Source organism: Melospiza georgiana, chromosome 16 (genome assembly GCF_028018845.1).
Source record: "Melospiza georgiana isolate bMelGeo1 chromosome 16, bMelGeo1.pri, whole genome shotgun sequence".
Taxonomy (NCBI): domain Eukaryota; kingdom Metazoa; phylum Chordata; class Aves; order Passeriformes; family Passerellidae; genus Melospiza; species Melospiza georgiana.
In genome coordinates this window covers 4,005,229-4,023,595 of record NC_080445.1, presented here as the reverse complement: position 1 = coordinate 4,023,595, position 18,367 = coordinate 4,005,229, and the positions used below count along the sequence as shown (strand labels likewise).

At 39.1% G+C, this 18,367-nt stretch overlaps 1 protein-coding gene across 1 annotated transcript in view; it reads left to right on the top strand.

The window, feature by feature from the left end:
- Nucleotides 1–18,367, top strand: part of SDK1 (sidekick cell adhesion molecule 1) — a 384,823-nt gene that overhangs the window by 99,976 nt on the left and 266,480 nt on the right. Inside the window, exons 2-4 of the mRNA XM_058035661.1 lie at nt 6,758–6,917; nt 12,347–12,453; nt 16,645–16,792. Coding sequence (XP_057891644.1) covers nt 6,758–6,917; nt 12,347–12,453; nt 16,645–16,792 — 415 coding nt within the window. The remainder of the gene's footprint in view (nt 1–6,757; nt 6,918–12,346; nt 12,454–16,644; nt 16,793–18,367) is intronic.

Sequence of the window (18,367 nt, the reverse complement as noted above, 5' to 3'; positions counted from 1 at the left end):
TGGCAATTACCCAATAGCTAACTTGCCAATTAGTTATGTGAGCTGTTCAAGGCAAAAAAAGAAGTTATCCATTGAAATCTTGTCTCCCTGTGAGTGTGCATTTAAAAGAAATAAATGTCACTTATTCTAAAAATATGTGGGCTTCCTCACAGAATGTGCTGAGTCCTAAAACAATTTAATTCCATCCCCAATTAAACCTCTAAAAGCACCATCCATCAGCCTCAGCTGATATCTGTATTTGCATTCAGGGATTATAATAGAGGTACCCAAAAAGAAGGTTATCTTTTTAATCTCTAGGATGACAAAAATGGGCAGCTTGGGCTCATTTACCTGATGTGTGAAATTGGGGAAGAAAGACTGATTTAAATACAGTTGCTTCAGTACTCTTCCAATATAAAATCAGATATCATCTTTGATGAAAGTTCAGGAAATCCATTTTGAGAGAATGCTTTATACCATTGTGTGAAAATTCTTAGCTGCTGCAGTATATTTGAAAAATAACCTGATATTTTAATGAAATATTCACTATGATGCATCAGTCCTTTGCAATTGAGGTTTAGAATGAGGTAGTAAAATGCAATTTAAATTTAATTGTTGGACTTGGTGATTTATGTCACACTTTCAACCACAAAAATTTGAATCTCAAAGATCCAATATTTTGGGTAAAATAGACTTCCTGCAAATCAATACAGTTAAAGTGAGTGAATGCTCTAATGTATGTTTGACATTGTTGACAGTTTATGAATAGGTCATATACTAACTTCACCAGCATCTCACCAATGCACTTTAGAATATTTGAATTCAAAAGAAGATTGATTCAAATATATCTGAGTTCAATCTGACTTTCTGGTACATTTCCCAGGATTTACTGTGTTATAATTCCAAGTTCATATGCCATATAATCTATTGAAGTTCATTTCCACAAGAGAATACAACTTGCATCCAGAGCTAGCCCATGTATGCATGTATATCAGAAACTCTAAGATTAGAAAACTGAGATAGCAAGACTAAAAGATCCTTTTGAAAAGGAAATAGAGAAAAACCTTTTCCATATCCAACTTGGGAATAAGAAGAAAAGCCATTTTCCCAGGAGGTTGCAGTTATTTGCTGTCAGAGCAGAGCAGCTCATGCTCAACTGTTTGTGCTCAGAGCTGAACTTCAGTCTGGTCTGGAATGGATTTTGCTGTCCATAGTTGTAACAATTTCTGTGGATTACTGAGAAGATTCTTCCTGTCTCTAGTTTGGGTTTCCTGACTCCAGCTGCCATTTTGCCTTTATTTTTGTATTACACATTCAATGCCCCAGACAGACTTTTTGGGATACTCTTCCCATGGCTGTCATTGTTTACCCACCTGGAGGTGGCTCAAATCTCCTTTCCTAGCAGACACTGAGAGCAAAAACATTTCTGTATTGCTGATCTCCTGGGCTGATCATTCAGTCTCTACCTCATTTTCCTCAGAGAATTCCTCAGCAATAATTCTGTTTTTTATTTTCCTGTGTCAGCTGACCGTACCTTTAGAAGCATATGAAGAAACAGTAATGTGCATCATGTTTTGACTGGAGATTAATAAGCTAAAATCAATAGAGATGTGCTACTTAATAAACCCATTGTGTTTTTCTTTGAGTTTGAAAAATGTATCTCAGTCAAAACTCTCTTTTCAATATTGAACCTGTAGGGCCAATGGAGTGATGCAAAGGCAGCTGCTCACCTGGTATTTGTTAAGTGATTGAGCTGTATTTGCTCTGAATTGCTGATTTATGTGCAGGTTGATCTACTTTTAATATTCAATATTAGCTCACCTGAAAGTGACTTAAAAGTAGAGATGCATAACAAAGACAAATAGCAGTGGCACTGGGGATCTTTCAACCTGCTCTCAGCACTCCTTGCCTTTTCCCCTTTTCCTTCCCCTGAGTGTTCAGACCACAGAATCTTTTTTTTCAGGAAGTGAGCACCTGATTTTGCCTGTAACTGTTGGTATCCACCTTTTCTGGAGGAAAAAAGCTGAGATTTGAAGAGGATAGTTGCAGTGGGTTTTACTGATGAAGGTGTCATGGTACTTCTCTGGAATACTGTAACTTTCCTTTTCTCTGCAGGGTAGAGGTTCTCAAGATCAAATTCCGTCTTTAATTAAAATTTATTAATTCCTCAGGGACAGGACTATGCAACCTGCTTTCAAGATCTTGTAAGACCTCGTAGTAACTGAAAGATCTATTTAATCTGACTTTGCTTTATGTGTTTTACAAATGTAAGCTCTTCAAGGGCTCAGAATCATTAGCTGAGCCTTGTTAATTTGTTTGTTAGAAGAAATGTTTGAGGTCCTTGAAATGATGCTCTCCTGTTTCTGGAGTCACATTCACTCATGCAATTCCTATGAGATTTGGGTTCCTTGTCTGTTTAATGAGTATTTACTCCTTTTTTGTTGCCATTGCAAAGCTGTGCACCCAGGCTGCCTTTTCCTTTTGCAGGTCCTGGTTGTAAATTTGTGCCCCAAGGTGATTTTCAGGGATAATGAAGCATGAGGGAGCTTTCAGTCTCCTGCTGTGCATCTCATCTGCCAGGGCTGGGGACAAGCCCAGGGTAGAGGACCCAGGACCCAGCACCATTTTGCACTTAAATGTCAGCATTAGTCCAAGAAAAACTGTATGGTTTTGTTGAATTTAGTCCTGAATCTTTATTTTGAGGTAAAACCCATCTAAGCTTTGCATGTACCAAAGAAAGGGACTGGATGGGCCAACCCATTGCAATGAAACTCAAGCAGTTTGGAGGTGCAGAAAAGCAAGGCAGAAATGCTGTGGAGCAAATTTCCAGATAATTTTGGCATATTCAATCCTACTTCTTCTTGAGATTTACATAAAAATAAATCTGCAGCATCCTTTTAAGGACACAAGTCAGGATGTTGGCGAGTTTGGTAAGCAGACTTAATGAAAATTTACTGAAGCTGTAAATATACATGTGCCAACAGATTGGCACCTTATCCCTTTGCTCCTTCTTGCAACTCAAAAAGTTCTTTAATTACTATTACTTCTATTACTTTTATTTTTAAATCAGCATTGCTGAAGAGCCAGAGAGGCTGGAAGTATCAACACATTTAGAAAAAGCAACAGTGTATAGCATGAATACTTACTTAATTTTTTTTTTTTTTGGTAGGCAGAAAAATTTTCTAGCCAAGAATAATAATTGCAGTATTTTATTATTTTTGGTTTTAGGACTCAGATAGTCTTTTCATTAGTATTTTACTCCATTCTTGGAGAATATAAAACAAAAAATGCCTTCCTGGCTTCTAAACCCTTGGTTAGCCAAGGTTACCCTCCTGGTGAGCCCTTTCTGTAGTTAATTACTGAGTGCAAGGATCTCATACCTATTAACTACCCCCTTGTGTTTTCCATCCCTCAGCCAGGTACTTCTTTCTCACAACCCTTCTGAGACAGCTTTGATTTTTTTCCCTGCCAATTTTCCTGTTTCCCTGGATTCTCTATAACAACCAAACTTTTCCTTGCAGATCCAGGTTTAAATTCTGTTTTCCATTACAGCTTAAAGCTGTAAATAAAGCCCAGGGTGCAGCCCTTGGTTCCTGAGCCTGAGGTGTGAGCAGCCCTGTGCTGCAGAAATGCCAATGTCATCAAAGCTTCCTCTCTGCAAGGAATTTTTGCTCTGTATTTTATTTTCATTTCTGCTTTCAGTGAATATTTAGTGAGCTCTGATTGCGTAATTGAATTTGATAAACTGATGGTATGTGATTGATGAGAAAGTCAGGAATAAAGGATTAGAGGATAAAATTACTTCAAGGGTTTAAGTAAATCTTCCAGAGAGCCAGGGTAATTTATAAAGCATGCTATACTCTTTATAAAACTATTCCTGCAGGTCTATTAAATTTTAGCTTCTAACAGAACTGGATTGAGTTTTGAGAATCATTTTCATGTAATAACAGCTTGATTGTGATGCTTTAAATGGGAGATAGCTCTGAGTGGGCTGCAGTATCACTGGGTTTGGAATATTTGAGTAGGAAATATAGGGCTGGATGAAGACTTGTGGGCAGCACTTTGTCTTCCAAATGCATCATTTTTTTCTTGGAAAGACATAAGTTAGAAGTAAGTGGATAATTCCGAGTAAGTAATGAAGGAGGTTTTGCTGCTGAGTCTGTAAATCACTGAAAACAAGGATCAACAAATGACTCAGTTTGGTGCAGACACCACTTCCACTGAGCTCTCCCTCAGTGACTGCACTTTCTTTGGGAGGAACAGTTTAGGGAACTCATTCCAGGAGCCTCTGTACATGAGCAGGTAAGTGTTGTTTTCAGGAGACTCAGCACGAATCATTTCACTTTACCAGCTGGGCTCTGTTATCTTCCCCTGAGCACCAGCACTGCTCCCAGCTGCTGCTTTTCCATCTCCAGAGGAAGCCTGACACCTTTAATCTTGCCAGGGTAGAATGTCTGCAGCTCCCTTGGGAGACTCCCCAAAATACCTTTGACAGGATTTAACATTTTCTCTCTTGTTTAGAAATACCTTTGTAAAAATTTGCTTTTCTCTCTGGGTGAAATAACTGTATTTCGCAGGAACATCCTCCAATTCCAACTTAAATTTTTCTTTATAACATTTAAAATATTGGCTGGTTTTACTAGTTAGAAGACAATGAGAATTGGGATGATTTCACAATAATTGCAGTCATTAAAACAGCAACTAAAGAGAAGCTTTGCAGAATATATTTTCAGTCATGTAATAGTGTGGAGAAGTGTAAAAACTCTCCTTGGCTTGTCTGGGAATATCTGCTAGTTTGGAGGTGTTCCAATTTTCTTATATGTTGTATTGTTGTAGCTTCCTATACAGCCAATTTAGAGAAGATACTGCTGATCTGCACTCATCACAAATCAGTTTCTTTGAAAGACAGGTTATTTAAAATGCTACAAATCAGAAAAAGGCCCTACCCCAAATACAGTTTTTATTTCAGTTTGTTAGATTGGATTTTGTGTGATAGTTTATAAGCATTGCTTTAAGATTATGTGGTTTTTCTTTCTGCATAAATGACGGCGTTCCTGAAGTTAAATTCTAAAAACTCAGGAGAGAATGTTTCAATCCAAATCACCAGATGAGTGGAGAGCTGAGGTTGATTTATGGCCCATTGCAGGAGATATTTGGCACCAGTGGGCCTGGGGCTGCCTGGCCACGCTCAGCTGGAGCCCAGCTCTGACCCTTCAGTGATAACAAGCCTGTGCTGCCACATGCTCTGCACGCAGAAACATCCCCTGAGCAAAGGGAAGGATAAAGGCTTGGAGACTTTGACAATCCCCAGGCTGGGCTGTGAACCCCAGGGAACACCAGGGTCACTGGGGAACCACCACCAGCAGCCCTTGGCCCAAACTCCTGGGGCTGTCAATGATTCTGGGACCTGTGGGCTCAAAAATTGCAGCCTTGAACAGCACATGGGGGCACTCCAAACTGTAAAATTAGGTTAAACTCTTTAAATATAAAATGCCTGAGTATATATAAAATGCCAAGTATAAAAATGAAATATAATTATTTAAACATAAAATTCCAAGTATAAAAATGCCTGAGATTTTTGCGTAAAATAAATGTTTAAAGGAAGGTTTGCAGTTCAACTGAACCATTACTTGCACTGGGACGATATTTATGTATCTTGGGATTTTTTCTGTATTTTATATATAAAGCACACACACACACACTGCACACTTTAGAGAAGAGCTCAGTATTGTCTACTTATTCAGTATTATTAATATTTTATAGAAAATTTTTGACTTTGAATATAACTCCTGTGTTTTATGTGTAATCATTAAATCCTGAAAGCATTCCAGGCCAGGTTGGATGGAGCAACCTGGTCTAGTGAAGGTGTCCCTGCCCATGGGAAAGGTTGGAACTGGATGAGTTGTAGCATCCCTTCCAGCCCAGGCCATTCTGTGCTGATTTTGGTTACAGAAGGTATTTGTATACTTCTAAAATTAAGTCTATAGTTCCTTTACAGTTTCAAGTAGACATTTGACACATAAAATGTAAAAAGTCTTCGTCTTCCAGAGGTGATGGAGGTAGATCTCCAGCAGGTGTGGACTCAGAATCAATCTGTATTTGAGCAGAGCTTTGGCAATTTACCCATCAAGAATTTTGCTGCTTGGAGTGTTTTATTTGTGATACTCAAGAGTTTGAGATTAGAAGTGACCCTTGCATATTACTGAAGTACCCTAATTCAAAAATCTGTTAGTGGCTTCAGGTAATATAATTTAACACATTTTGGTTTACAAGAACATTGAAGAATACTTGTGAGGTGTTTTTTTCTGAATTCTTTTCCCTATCAGGAATCTTCATTTACCCTGAGACTTCTCCTGCTGTGATAATCATTTCTATCCAAGATTACACTTCTGGTTTCTATTCAAGAAACTTTTAAAAAAAAGGATTAAAAAAAAGCTTTGAGTGGATTTAATCTCCAGAAAGGAGAAGGGGGGAAAAAAGCCAGTAGGGTTGTTCACTTCCTGCCACAGCAGACAATGTTGGAATTCTCATCTGGGGGAAGAGTAAACATGGACAAAAGCTTATCTGAGTGGGCAAGGACAAAGTTTATCAAGATCTTGGTAATTCTGCCTCTAAAGATAAAGCTTAGTTATGAATGCACCAGTGCAAGCCTTAACTGAAATCATGTTGTTTCTTGTTTTACCGTGACCGTCTTGAGGAGAAATTAGCTAAATATCAGTAGTTTCTCCTATATTTTCCTAAGTAGCCTCCAAACCCATTTTTTTCCTTTGTATTTCAGGGGATGTTGCACCATTCTTCAAGACAGAACCAGGCTTGCCCCAGATCCACCTGGAAGGAAACAGACTGGTCCTTACGTGCCTTGCCGAAGGCAGCTGGCCCTTGGAATTCAAGTGGTTGCACAACGACAGTGAAATCACCTCCTACTCCAGTGAATACAAGTAAATAACATCCATATAGTCACCTCTGCAAGTGGAATTGCAGGAAACAACTCCAAACCAAACCCCACCCCCTCAGTTTCCCAATGCCTCAAAGAGCTTTGTAGATACAGACACAGGGACCTGGGGGTTTGTTATGAAAGAAGAGTAGGTTTTGTAAACAGACGAGATTCCTTTGCTAAAAATGAGATTTAATGCTTCCAAACATGGGTCCTAGCATGGAAATTTTAAGTACCAGAGGTGCCTTTTGCTGGAGATGTAACTTTTACCTGTGTTTGTGATAAATAGGAGACACATTCCGTAGCTAAATGTTACATATGATGTGTGAACTCATCCTTGAACAGAGCCAAGCTCGCTGGGACTGTCCGTCTCCATCAGATCTAGAGGAATGTGTTCTGTCTTAAATTCCACACAAAACTTTCTGTTTCAATTCTAGCAATTGCAAAAGGGAGCTGATAGTTTAACAAACTGCCCTTTAATGATTGTGCAGTTTGCCCCCAGGACCTCCCTCCCCATCCCACAGACATTCCATCAAACAGGAGCTAAACCACAGCGTGGCTTATCAGAGCTCATTCCTGCTGATAGGCAGCTCATGGCTGGCCAAGGACCAACGTGCCAGACAGCCAAGTTTTGTCTGCTTTTCTCTCACGTGGGAGGATTGACTGGGTTTTCTCTGTGCAAACAGAAATTTCTGTACCCTTACGGAAATTTAATTTTTATGCGACTTATTTGGTGCTTTCTAATTTTGTAGAATTTGCCAGGTGAGTTCAGACATTGTGAGGGGTGAGTGTGTGACAGAGAGAGCCCAGGCACAACACCTGTACCTTTTGCAAAGCAAGCTAAATACTGCATTTTTGGGACACAAGGCTCAAGGTAGAGAAAAGTTGTGCTCCATCACTATAGATAGAAATTACAGTATGAGTTGGTGTGCAGATAATGATATAAAGTTCTATATTGTCACACAAAGTAAAACATAAGTACTTTTCTCAAAGATTTTCAAAATTTTTACCTAGCACTAATTCTGGTTTTGATATTATTTACCTTTACAGAGCAGTAGGGGAAAAAATTCCCTTAAAAAACTTGTTAAAACTTGTGGGGGTCATGTAGCATTTCAAGTATTTAGCAACTGTTTAAACCCAAGCATTTAGGTCTATCTGAAGTTACCTAAAAATGCAAGATTTGATTTGGAATTTGGAGGAGCCCCCTTAGTCCTGAGTCCCTGCATCTATTCATGGTTGCTGCTTTCAAGCCTTTGGGATGTGGATTATGAGCCACACACACATAAAGAGGAGATTTGTGAATGCTTTCTAGAAAATGAAAAGATCTCTAATAGCACAACAAATCACAGAATGTTTGAGCATGGCTTTGTGCAAATGCCACTTGTTTTGATCAATGACAGCAGAGTCAGTTGTAGTGGCTGGGCAGAAGGAGCTGGAAGCAGCCTTTGACCATGGGAGATGCTGAGAGAGAGGGAGGAAAAATGGTGTGGGGGCACAAACACCTGAACATGGAATGAGCAGCAAGCAAAGGTTAGAACTCCAGCCCTGTAGGTGTGCTAGGCACTGGGAGATGACATTTCATGGTATTAGGAGAAACCTGGGTAAGAATGTGTGACATTTTGAAATAAGACCTGAGTGCTGTGGTATTTCTTAAACAAGTGGACATCCCAATACAAAATTGGAATTTTACTGTGCATGACAGTGTGAGTCAGTTATTAGAACACCTTTCCCAAGCTGTGTGTGCACATACCTGCAGTCAGTTCCTTGTTTCTTATATTGCATTTAATTTGTTCTTGTGAATGTCAGGTCATGATTCCAACCATATTTATTAATATTGCATTTTTTATATTGTTATTTCTATTTCTCATTAAAAGATCTGGCACAGAGGAAGCTGCTGGTTTATGATAATAATATTGATAGAAAATATTAATTTAGAAATTGCATCCCTACTGCTACACCACAGCCAGAGATCAGCTAAACAGGATTTTGATTCTGTAGAAATGCAAAGCTTTAAGCTTCCAAAAAATGACATAGGTGCATTAGGATGAATGAAAGCAAGGAAAAGATATGCTCAGACATAAAAATTGCAGTTGCAAAATTTAACCTTTGACCCCATAACAGTTTGCTGTGCAGTTCTCTTGGGTAAATAGCCTGTTTAAATGCACGAATCTTCCTGAGTAAGTGACTTCTGCTGCAATTTGAATCATCAATCAAAGATTTTTTGGTAATTGATATTACTTAGTGTGTCTCAGTTAAAGTAATGTCTGTATTGTAACAGGCTGAAATATATTATTATAACAGCCCAAGTGAGTAAAGAACTAATTGGAGCCTTTGCATTGTGACATTGGTGACCCTGAGTGAGCAGCTCCCCTTTGTCTAACGAGGCTGGTTGTGTGCACAGCCCAGCGTTTACAGTGACTGTGCATGCACCACTTTGTGTTAAGTATTTATAAAACAACCTTAGAAATTCTTTGTGATCTGAGATCCACCTTATGATAACAAATCGATGCTGCTGACTGCAGGAGCAATTTTGGTTGTGTCTATAGGTTAAGAGACTTTAATGTTCAGGCAGTGCCTTTTTTCTGTTTTCTTTTTTTCCTCCCTTTGTTTTCTTTTGAATTAAGTTCTGGACCAGGTGTGTCTGTCATATTTGCTTTTGTGGCCTAAAGATATTGATTTATTGGAATTCAAGAAACTATGGTCATGTCTAAGCAGCCATAAACTTTCAACCAAACTACTTAAAAGTATCTAATTGTTATGTTTTAACAATGGACACATTTCAGTTTTGCTTCTGTATTTTAAAAGTTACATCAGTTGACCCATAAGTCTTTTGTTAAAAAGCTTGAGTAGATAAAAAGTAACATGAATATCTAATAAAATACACTTAGGTTTAATTCTGTATCCATAATTATGACTATTAAATCCCATAGCCTATAGCTTCACTTTCAACTCTTAGGGCATTTAAAATTAAAATGAGGGTTTAAATTTTCGATTAGGAGTGAACTGTAAGTGTTGGCTGGGATTTCTCCTTAAGTGGCTGATGCCACTCCCTCCTGGAGCTCTTTGCAGAGGGGTGATGGAGCACATCAGGCTCAGGGAGACTCCACTTGAAGCTTCTCTTTTCCGCTTGTCACTTCCCATCTCTCTGCAGAACCTTCCCAAACTCCAGGTTCTGCTTGGCTGTGCCATTTAAAATGAGGGAAAAGTCAGGGCTGACTTTCCAAAGTCCTTGCAGACATTCCCAGCAACATCAAGGAGCCTCCATACAAAACCATGACACATCTCCACAATGGGAAGATCTGTCTTCAAAGTTTGAGCATAGACAAAAATAAAGCAAAATTCTGTCTTGTCACTGAAAGGAATTGCATTAACCTTTGATTTCAGTTCATTCAGGGAAAGAAAGTCTTATTTAGAACTTAGAAAGCCTATTTATATCTCTTCATGCCAGTCAGAAAACAAGTGGAATGGGAAAAGCATAGCACAAAAAGCAGTATCAAGGCTGTTAGGTCAATAGAAAAGCAGGTTTTAAAACAATAATAAGACATATGAGGTGCAAAAAGATTGTTTAAAATTGTAAACACAGAATCAGAAATTCCATTAATATTTATCCCTTGCCCAGGTTTGCAATTTTCAAGTTAGTCTCAAACAGTACTAACACATGTCCTATCTCTTTTTTCCACATTTGTTATTTAATTCTTCTAATTTTGCTTGCTGTACCTGCACATTATACCCAGTTGGTCCACTGAGAATCCAGCTGCTCTAGGTTTTAGCTGCCTTGGAATTTCCAAAGTAGATGGGATTTTCACTGTAAATTTTTAAAAGATTTTCATTTCTTCAGACAACATGTTAAGAATATTTCCTGCTGAAACTTTAATAAGTCAGAAAAGAAAACCAAAGTAGGACACTTCTGATCTAATTGATTTGTTTTGTCCTGGTGGCAGCAAAACTAAATCTGCATTACTGTCCTGGTGCAGATGAATACTCAGGAAAGAGGCCTTTAATTTTGGCTTTATTTAACAGACTAGGTATTAGCCAAGTAGGACACTAAATCTTCATGGGAGAAAGGAAGATTGTTGTTGTATAACTGTTGGGTAAAAAGAACTATAAAAATTCATTTTCAGTATTTGTCACAATCTTCAGTTCTTTTTTTTTTATAATGATGTTTTCCAACAATCTTCTTGACAAAGAAGGAAATGATTTTGTAAGGATCTAGAGAAGCCTCCTGTCCTATTGATTTCTCCCTTTGTATTTTCACCTGCTCTCTCACTCTGTTCCCCATGGTGAGGCTCATCAGGCAAGAGGAAACGACATTCCTGCTTCAGAGTCATTATTTGTGTGCTGGGGCTGCTGTGGCTCCCATACAGAGCACAGGTTGGAATCCTCCTTTTCCTCCTGCCACAGCCACAGGAGGGAATGTGGTGGTGGCTCCTGGGCAGGTCACAGCAGTGGCCTGAGGAGGTCACAGGAGTCACAGCACATATCCAAGGGCAGCCAGGGGCTCCTGGAAACCCCAGGAATGTCTAAAGCTTGCCCATGCTCTTGGGCTCTGGTGTGTCCCTTGTGTTTGGTGGTGTAACCCAATTGCTGGGGTGTGTTTTGTGATGACACCAGAATCTTCTGCCTCTTTTGTTTTATGCTCCCTGATCCTGTTCAGGCATTAAGCTCGTGGGTGTGTTCAATATATTTGAGTCTAAGAAGAAATGTTTTCTTTTAGAGGAATTAAATTTAGAAGATTAAAATTCAGCAGTTTTCCTTTTCCTTATCTTCCATAAAGACTTTCATTAATCCTGCCATAATATCTCCTGAAGGTGACTGGGGGAATATGCACTTGTGATTAATGTTTGTTTAATGCAGGATTATCTCTATTATTCATGTGTTTTATTCCCATTAAAACTGCGCCTATCAGCTCATTTTCATGTTGAGCAATCAGATGTAGCTGAATGAGGAAGGTGAGATTAGTGGACTGAGTGTGTGTTTGAAGGGCAGAGCAAACACAAAGTAAAGCACAAGGTGGCACTTCCAGGATTCCTGAGTTCCAGTGGTCACACAGTGGAGCTTTCATTGGAAAGCTTTGATACTCCTTGCAAGTCTTCCTAATACCTGCACTTAAGCTTCTTGTGGCTTCTCTGAACTAATTACCTGCTCTCCCTTATGAATGAATGTAGAGAAAACTAGGGGAAAAAGTTTAAGTTGATCTTTCATGTGTATTTTTTATATACTTGGCATTTATCATAGGCAGAAATGAAGACTTAAAGGTATTTTCATGCATTTCATGTCAGCTGCTTTTTAAAAACCTGTATGTAACAGACAATACTGTAACCAAAGACCTGAGATTACACAAGAATGCTGTTTGTAAGAAAAAATACAATAAGCATTTAAGACAAAGTGCAAACCAGGGAGAAGTGCTCTCTAATTGTGCCTTTTGCCCTGCAGGTACATCATCCCATCTCTGCAGAGGGCTGATGCTGGCTTCTACCAGTGCATCGTGAGGAACAGGATGGGGGCACTGCTGCAGAGGAGATCTCAAGTCCAAGTGGCATGTATGTCTGAGTGGGGGTCACTCTGTGACTCATTAGCTTCTTTTGGGGTAAAAAACCTGATGCATGATATTTGTCAGTCTGAACCGGTGTTAAATATCAGGCTTAACAAATTTTTTCAATTACTGTCTCATAAGAATTTCATACTTCAGTTGTCATCTGGAAGCAGCTCAGAGCAGTGCAACACAGTCTTTGAGCTGTTCAAAGCCATGAAAATGAGATTGTTTGGAGATATCTGTAGCATGAGAGAACTGTTATACTTTATGGAATTAAGGAAATCCGTGCACAAAACTATCAAAACAACAGCAACAACAAGAAAAATTCTAGAGGAAAACAGCATCTAAAGGGAATGGGATGGTGGAATAGCACCAGGAAGATTTCACATCCTAATCCTTGAGGTACAAAATCAGCAGTTTTACAACAAAACTTTAAAATTCTGTTCTCAACACCTTTCTTGAACAAAGCCCCCCAGTGTGTTTGCCCCACTTCAGTTTGGACTTTGCAGAATTTTTGAAATCCAGCTGCCATTTGGAAAGGTTAAGTTAGTTTTCTCAGGTGTTTGTGCTAATGAACATGACATAAGAAATAATCACATACCCTTGATTTCCTTTTTTTTTTTCAGTTAACCTAGAGAAAACAAAATTCAAGTAACTTTTTTTGGAAATAATAACAAAATTAAGCCTATTTTTTTCCCAAAGTAAAAGCATAAAAGAAATTTTAAGAGACAGATTTTTGTGCTGGGCCTAAGAAGTCTCATACTGGATCAAATTCCTCCTCGTTGGGGGTCAGTAACTGAAAATTCAGTAGTAGTAAATGTCAGTTGATAAGCAGAATTTAAAGAAATTGAATTATTTATTAGATACCCAATTTGAAGGAACTGATTCACATTAATCAGTATGTCAATAAGGGAAATTACATGGAATTTCCTGTGTTTCAAAATAAAACCAGTTGCAAATGGCATTATGTAAGTTTTGGTATCATGTTCATCAGTTAACTGCATACAGTAGATTTTGTTACTATATCTGTAGTGTCAGTGATATCAGTAATTTAATGTTTGGTCTGCCTATTGTTTCAGAGCTGCTGGGAGCTAAAGTAAAAATAAACTGCTGCTAAAATGGGGTTTTCCTTCCCTGACCTCTGCCAGCCCTTGTGCCCCTGCTGGCTTCTGACCATGGGCTCACTCTAACCTGGCTCAGAGCCTTGCATGTATTTTTCCAAATACTCCTCTGCAGATTTAGTGAATTCTGTTAGGTCACAGAGGATCTACTGCAAGCTGCTGTGAGTGAACAGAACTTTGAGTGAGGTGTGGGTCGAGCAGGGGGTTTAGAGGGGAAGGGGAGGGTGAAGTTCCTCTTCTTGAGCAGTACTGAGCCTTTGGAGGAACCTGGATTCCTCTGGAGCTGCATCTCCAGGTGTGGTTTCAGGGGACCAAGGCTTTGGTGGCAGTCCCAGGGAAAAATGTGCCCATTTCCTCCTGCATCCTACTAACCATCCCCACTCCTGGGTTGCAGTGGAGCTCACTCACCTTTAGGCTCAGCAGGAAAATGTGTTTGAGCGGCTGTGGGCTGGGAGACTTCTCCAAAATTCCTAAAAGAGAACAGTTCTTTTGTTGGGCTGGTAAAGTTCTCTCCCAGCTCCTCCCTCCCCAGCTGTGCAAGCAGTTATACTGGCACAGTGCAGGGAGCAATTCCTCAGGAAGCCCTGGTGGGAACAATAGGGAGAAGGAGACACAGGAATGCTTTTCCTTGATGCTGCTGCTGAAGAATTCTGTCTCCTGAAATGCCAACTTTATTCCCCTCTGAAGGGGGGAAGGTTTGCAGTGCAGAGTTTTGTTTCTCCAGGCTGGTTTGTGCGTGTTTGGCTGTTCTGGAAAGAGTAAGAAGTGCAATTTTCTTCAGTTTTAGTTTCCCCCCATTTAATTTCTGGATCCCTGAAGGAGGTTCTCTTAAATCTGTGTGAATTAAGCAGTCTATGTATTAATTCATTTATTCATTTCTTTTCACTAATGAAGACAGAGCAAAGCAAACCAGATCCTGTGTGACTTGGGAGACCTTTGGTCTTGAGCCTTTGTGACATCAATGGCTTCTGTAGTGAAATTGCCAGTCAGATTTGCACTTTATTCCTGCAGATTAAAGTGTTCTACAAGTTTTAAATAACCTCTTTCCCCTCACTCAGGGTAGCTACTGATGCCTTGGGATTGTTTTCTGTGTTTTAATCGTTTTTATATAAATTAATTGATTTAAGCTGAGTGGATGTAGTGAAGTTCCTGATATTTTATCATATATTGCTTTTTGGTTATTCTTCAAAACATACCAGAAAGGAACATTCCAAGGGGTTCCTAAAATCATCTTAGCCACTCATCAAAAACTTACGGGGGTTGAAATGTTAGTCTTTTAACTCGGACAGATTCACAATAAATGATCTATTTTTGCCAGTGAGTAGAGGATGCTTCCCAATACACTTCAACTCAAGATCTCTAGTGAAAAATTGAAAGGTGTAATTATAATGGCACTGAGAAAGATCTGAGGTGTTTTCCATGTCCTAGATATCTGAAGTAGCAGGGAACTTGTTAAATAATTTAAAAAATATTTCAACACATGCTAACATATTACTTAACTGAATGGGAACAGATATTTGTGAGAAAACTGCTGAGTAAATCTTAATTACAGGATGGGCTTAAAAACTCCTGTATTGTGAAAACTAAAATAATCACACGACAGTGAAGTTAATTAGATCCACCTCCGCAGTTTGAAATTTCTTTTCAAGTAGCTGATCTGATTACAGTTGTAAGGAATCTGGAGCAGCTGAGGAAGTACAATGCTGATTATGTCTGAATAAATAACTTGAAAAATCACAAAGATGATTAAAGCTTCTTTAAAATACCATGTGTTTTTAATTTCTGCTCTTGTTCTGTCTCTTCTCATCTCCTGCCCATTCACAGACCTGATAGCAGTCATTTCTTTTCTGTGTCCTTTGCATCCCTTTCTGCAGCACAGAATTTGTAGAGAACCCTGTTGTCCTTAAAAAAAAGGGAATTCAGTGACAGAAACTTGAGGAGTTCTCTGTTGTGCATGTGTCAGTTTCCTAGTTTAAATCAAATTAAAATGCAGAGAAGTTCTTTGGAGGGTGAAGAAGTAAGAGCCTGCAGCCCTATTCACTTTAATGGATAAGAATGCAGTACAAAAGGCAATGGAAAAATAAGAAAAAAAACACTCACTGAATTTCTCCAAGGTCTCTCCAGATACCTGAACTTGCCTCTGAAGTAAAGCCTGCAGAGGTTCTGCAAGGGTAGCAGCATTTCTTCCATTAGAACTTTCGTTAAAAGCTGCTCTCCAACACTAGGGATGCGCTATTGACCTTGAAATGTCGTGCCAGGAGAGCTGGCAGCCCCCAGCATGGCCTTGGGACTCCAGGATCATTTTGGGATCCTTGCCTAGGTCTGACTCTGTTGGCCTGGCTGCAGTGGAAGAGCTGCTTGTCTGTTTGTGTAGCTGTGGATAAAAAACAAAAAGATGACCAAAAAATGGATGCATTTATTTACACCATGAGCATCCCTTTGAATTGCAGGAGTTTCTTTTTTATTATTAAGGATTTGTCTGAAAAAAACCCAACCAAATGAAAAACCAAAGGAAGCAAACCTCCACTAAAACATCATATTCAGCAAAACCCCTCAGTCACTGCCCAAGAGCACAGGGGCCACACAGGGCTGCTCATGGATGCTCTGCCTGTGTGCAGCAGCAGCACTGGGGCACTTCATCTGCCTCTGTAAACCAAAATCCCCAAATTCCAAACTGTCCCATGAGTAATTACCAGTGCCAGTGGAATGTTGTCATCTTATTGCAAAGCTCCCATCCCTTCTCAGTGATTCCTCATGGGCAGCACCTCACCACACTAACTCCTTCCTCTTCATAGCACAACCAACAAACAGCATGACTCTCCCCAGTGAGCTACCCCACTCTTTTATAGCACTCATGTTCTTATTGGACACAGCTGTGGCCTATTATGGGCAGGCCTGTTACTAATTTTCGGTGATTAGTGCAGCTGCAACTCCTCAGGTGTGAGACTACCTTCTGCACTATCTTTATTTTCTTACATTCTATCCTTCCACAGGTGATTTCTCTGTCTCCTGAAAAGAAATGGGGAGAAAGGCAAAACTTGTCTTCTTAATTTTTAAATTTTTTTGATTTTTTGCAGACATGGGAGATTTCATGGACACAGACCAGAGAAAAACAGTGACTGAAGGACAAGCTGCTGTTCTGAACTTCCCACACATCCTCAGCCACCCGAGGCCCCAAGTGACTTGGTTTAGAGACGGGCACAAGATTATACCAAGCAGCAGAATGTAAGTCAGTGTAAAGCTCAAAATACACCCACCCTAAAATATGATTAATTATATTTGATAACACAGCTTACATTTTAAGTACACTAATTAAGGTTTAAAGAGAATAAAGTAGTCATGTTCATACTAAGTTTGAGATAAATTATTATTTTAAGACTGTCTCTGAACTTCTGAAGCAGTTTGACAAAATAATTCATGTGGTTTTAATGGTCCTGGTGCAGCATAAGGGGCTGGATGTGCAGAATGTCTGAGCTTCCTTCACGCTATTCATTTCCATGATACATTTTGGAAAAAGGAACGTTCATCTCTCCATTATGTTTACTTGAGTGCACTAACTTAATGAATTCTGAGGTTTTTTTCTTTTAAAACTAGAATCTGTGGGGTTTGTTACAGAGTTATGCTTAGTACTATTTTCCTCACAATAAATTTCTGAATATTGTTTTTTCTTTTCATTATTTTTTAGCCAACAATAACAATTTAATTTATTTTTTACTAATTAGCAGCTCACCCCTAATGACACAGTACTTGCATTTTGATTAGTTATTATCTCAAGGTGTGCTCATTTATGCTTTTCTGAAACAGTTATGAAGCCAGCCCATGTTTTTATCTGCACAGTTTCATTCAGGGACTGAAGGGCTTGGCTGTAACATTAAAAAATGCGGATTAAATCTTGTCTCATTTATTGGAAAGCTGTTGAAATGCCAGGAATGTCGCTAGTTAGTTTTTAACTGTGCATTACGTTTTCATGTGTTCAAAGGGATAGATGTGCTAGCAAATTATGGTGATGGGATATTGCTGTGTTCCAGGAGTGCTTTAGAGTTCATATTAGAGAGGGAAAGCTTCTCTTAAATTTGAATTTTCTAATCTGTTCAGTATATTTTACTGCTATTTGCCTTTTTGAAATCTGAAAGCTGGTATTAGAGTAGCTTTGAAACTGTTAAAATTAGTATTGCAGGGATGTGAAGAAACAATGTAATAATTTATGAATAATTTAATAGCAATTTGATGGGAAACAGCTGGAAGATGAAACAATGGGTTCCTGGGCAATCTCCTGAAGAGAGCTAAGTGACAAATCCTGAGTTATTAACCATTAAGGATCTACTTGTACCACATTACAAATTTTGTGTTGTCGATGCTGAGAATACACAGATCAGGGATTTGCAGATAGCAACAAGGCCTTTTTATCCTGATATCTGTGAGTTTCCTGGGGACCCTTACAGGGAACAGAGCAGAGTGACCAAGCCAAGCCTGCAGGGCCTGACAATGAGATTGGCCTGAGTTCTCTTACAGTTAGGGAAAATTGTAGAGCTGTGTATATTATGTATTTGTTAATATAAAGATCCTGATTTTTACCTGCTGGGCTTTCCTCTTGCTCTTACCCCTTTGGGATTGCTGGGGTAAAATCACCTCTAACTGTGACAACTGCAACACTGGCTATAGCGAGGCTGAAATACATCTCAGGGTTTTCATATAAATTCCATTTCCCTGGTCAGAAATTTTGTCTAAAAGGGACACTTGAGGACATTTGTCTGATCTGTGTAGGAACCTCTGAGTACTTCAGCAGCTGAAATGCCCATG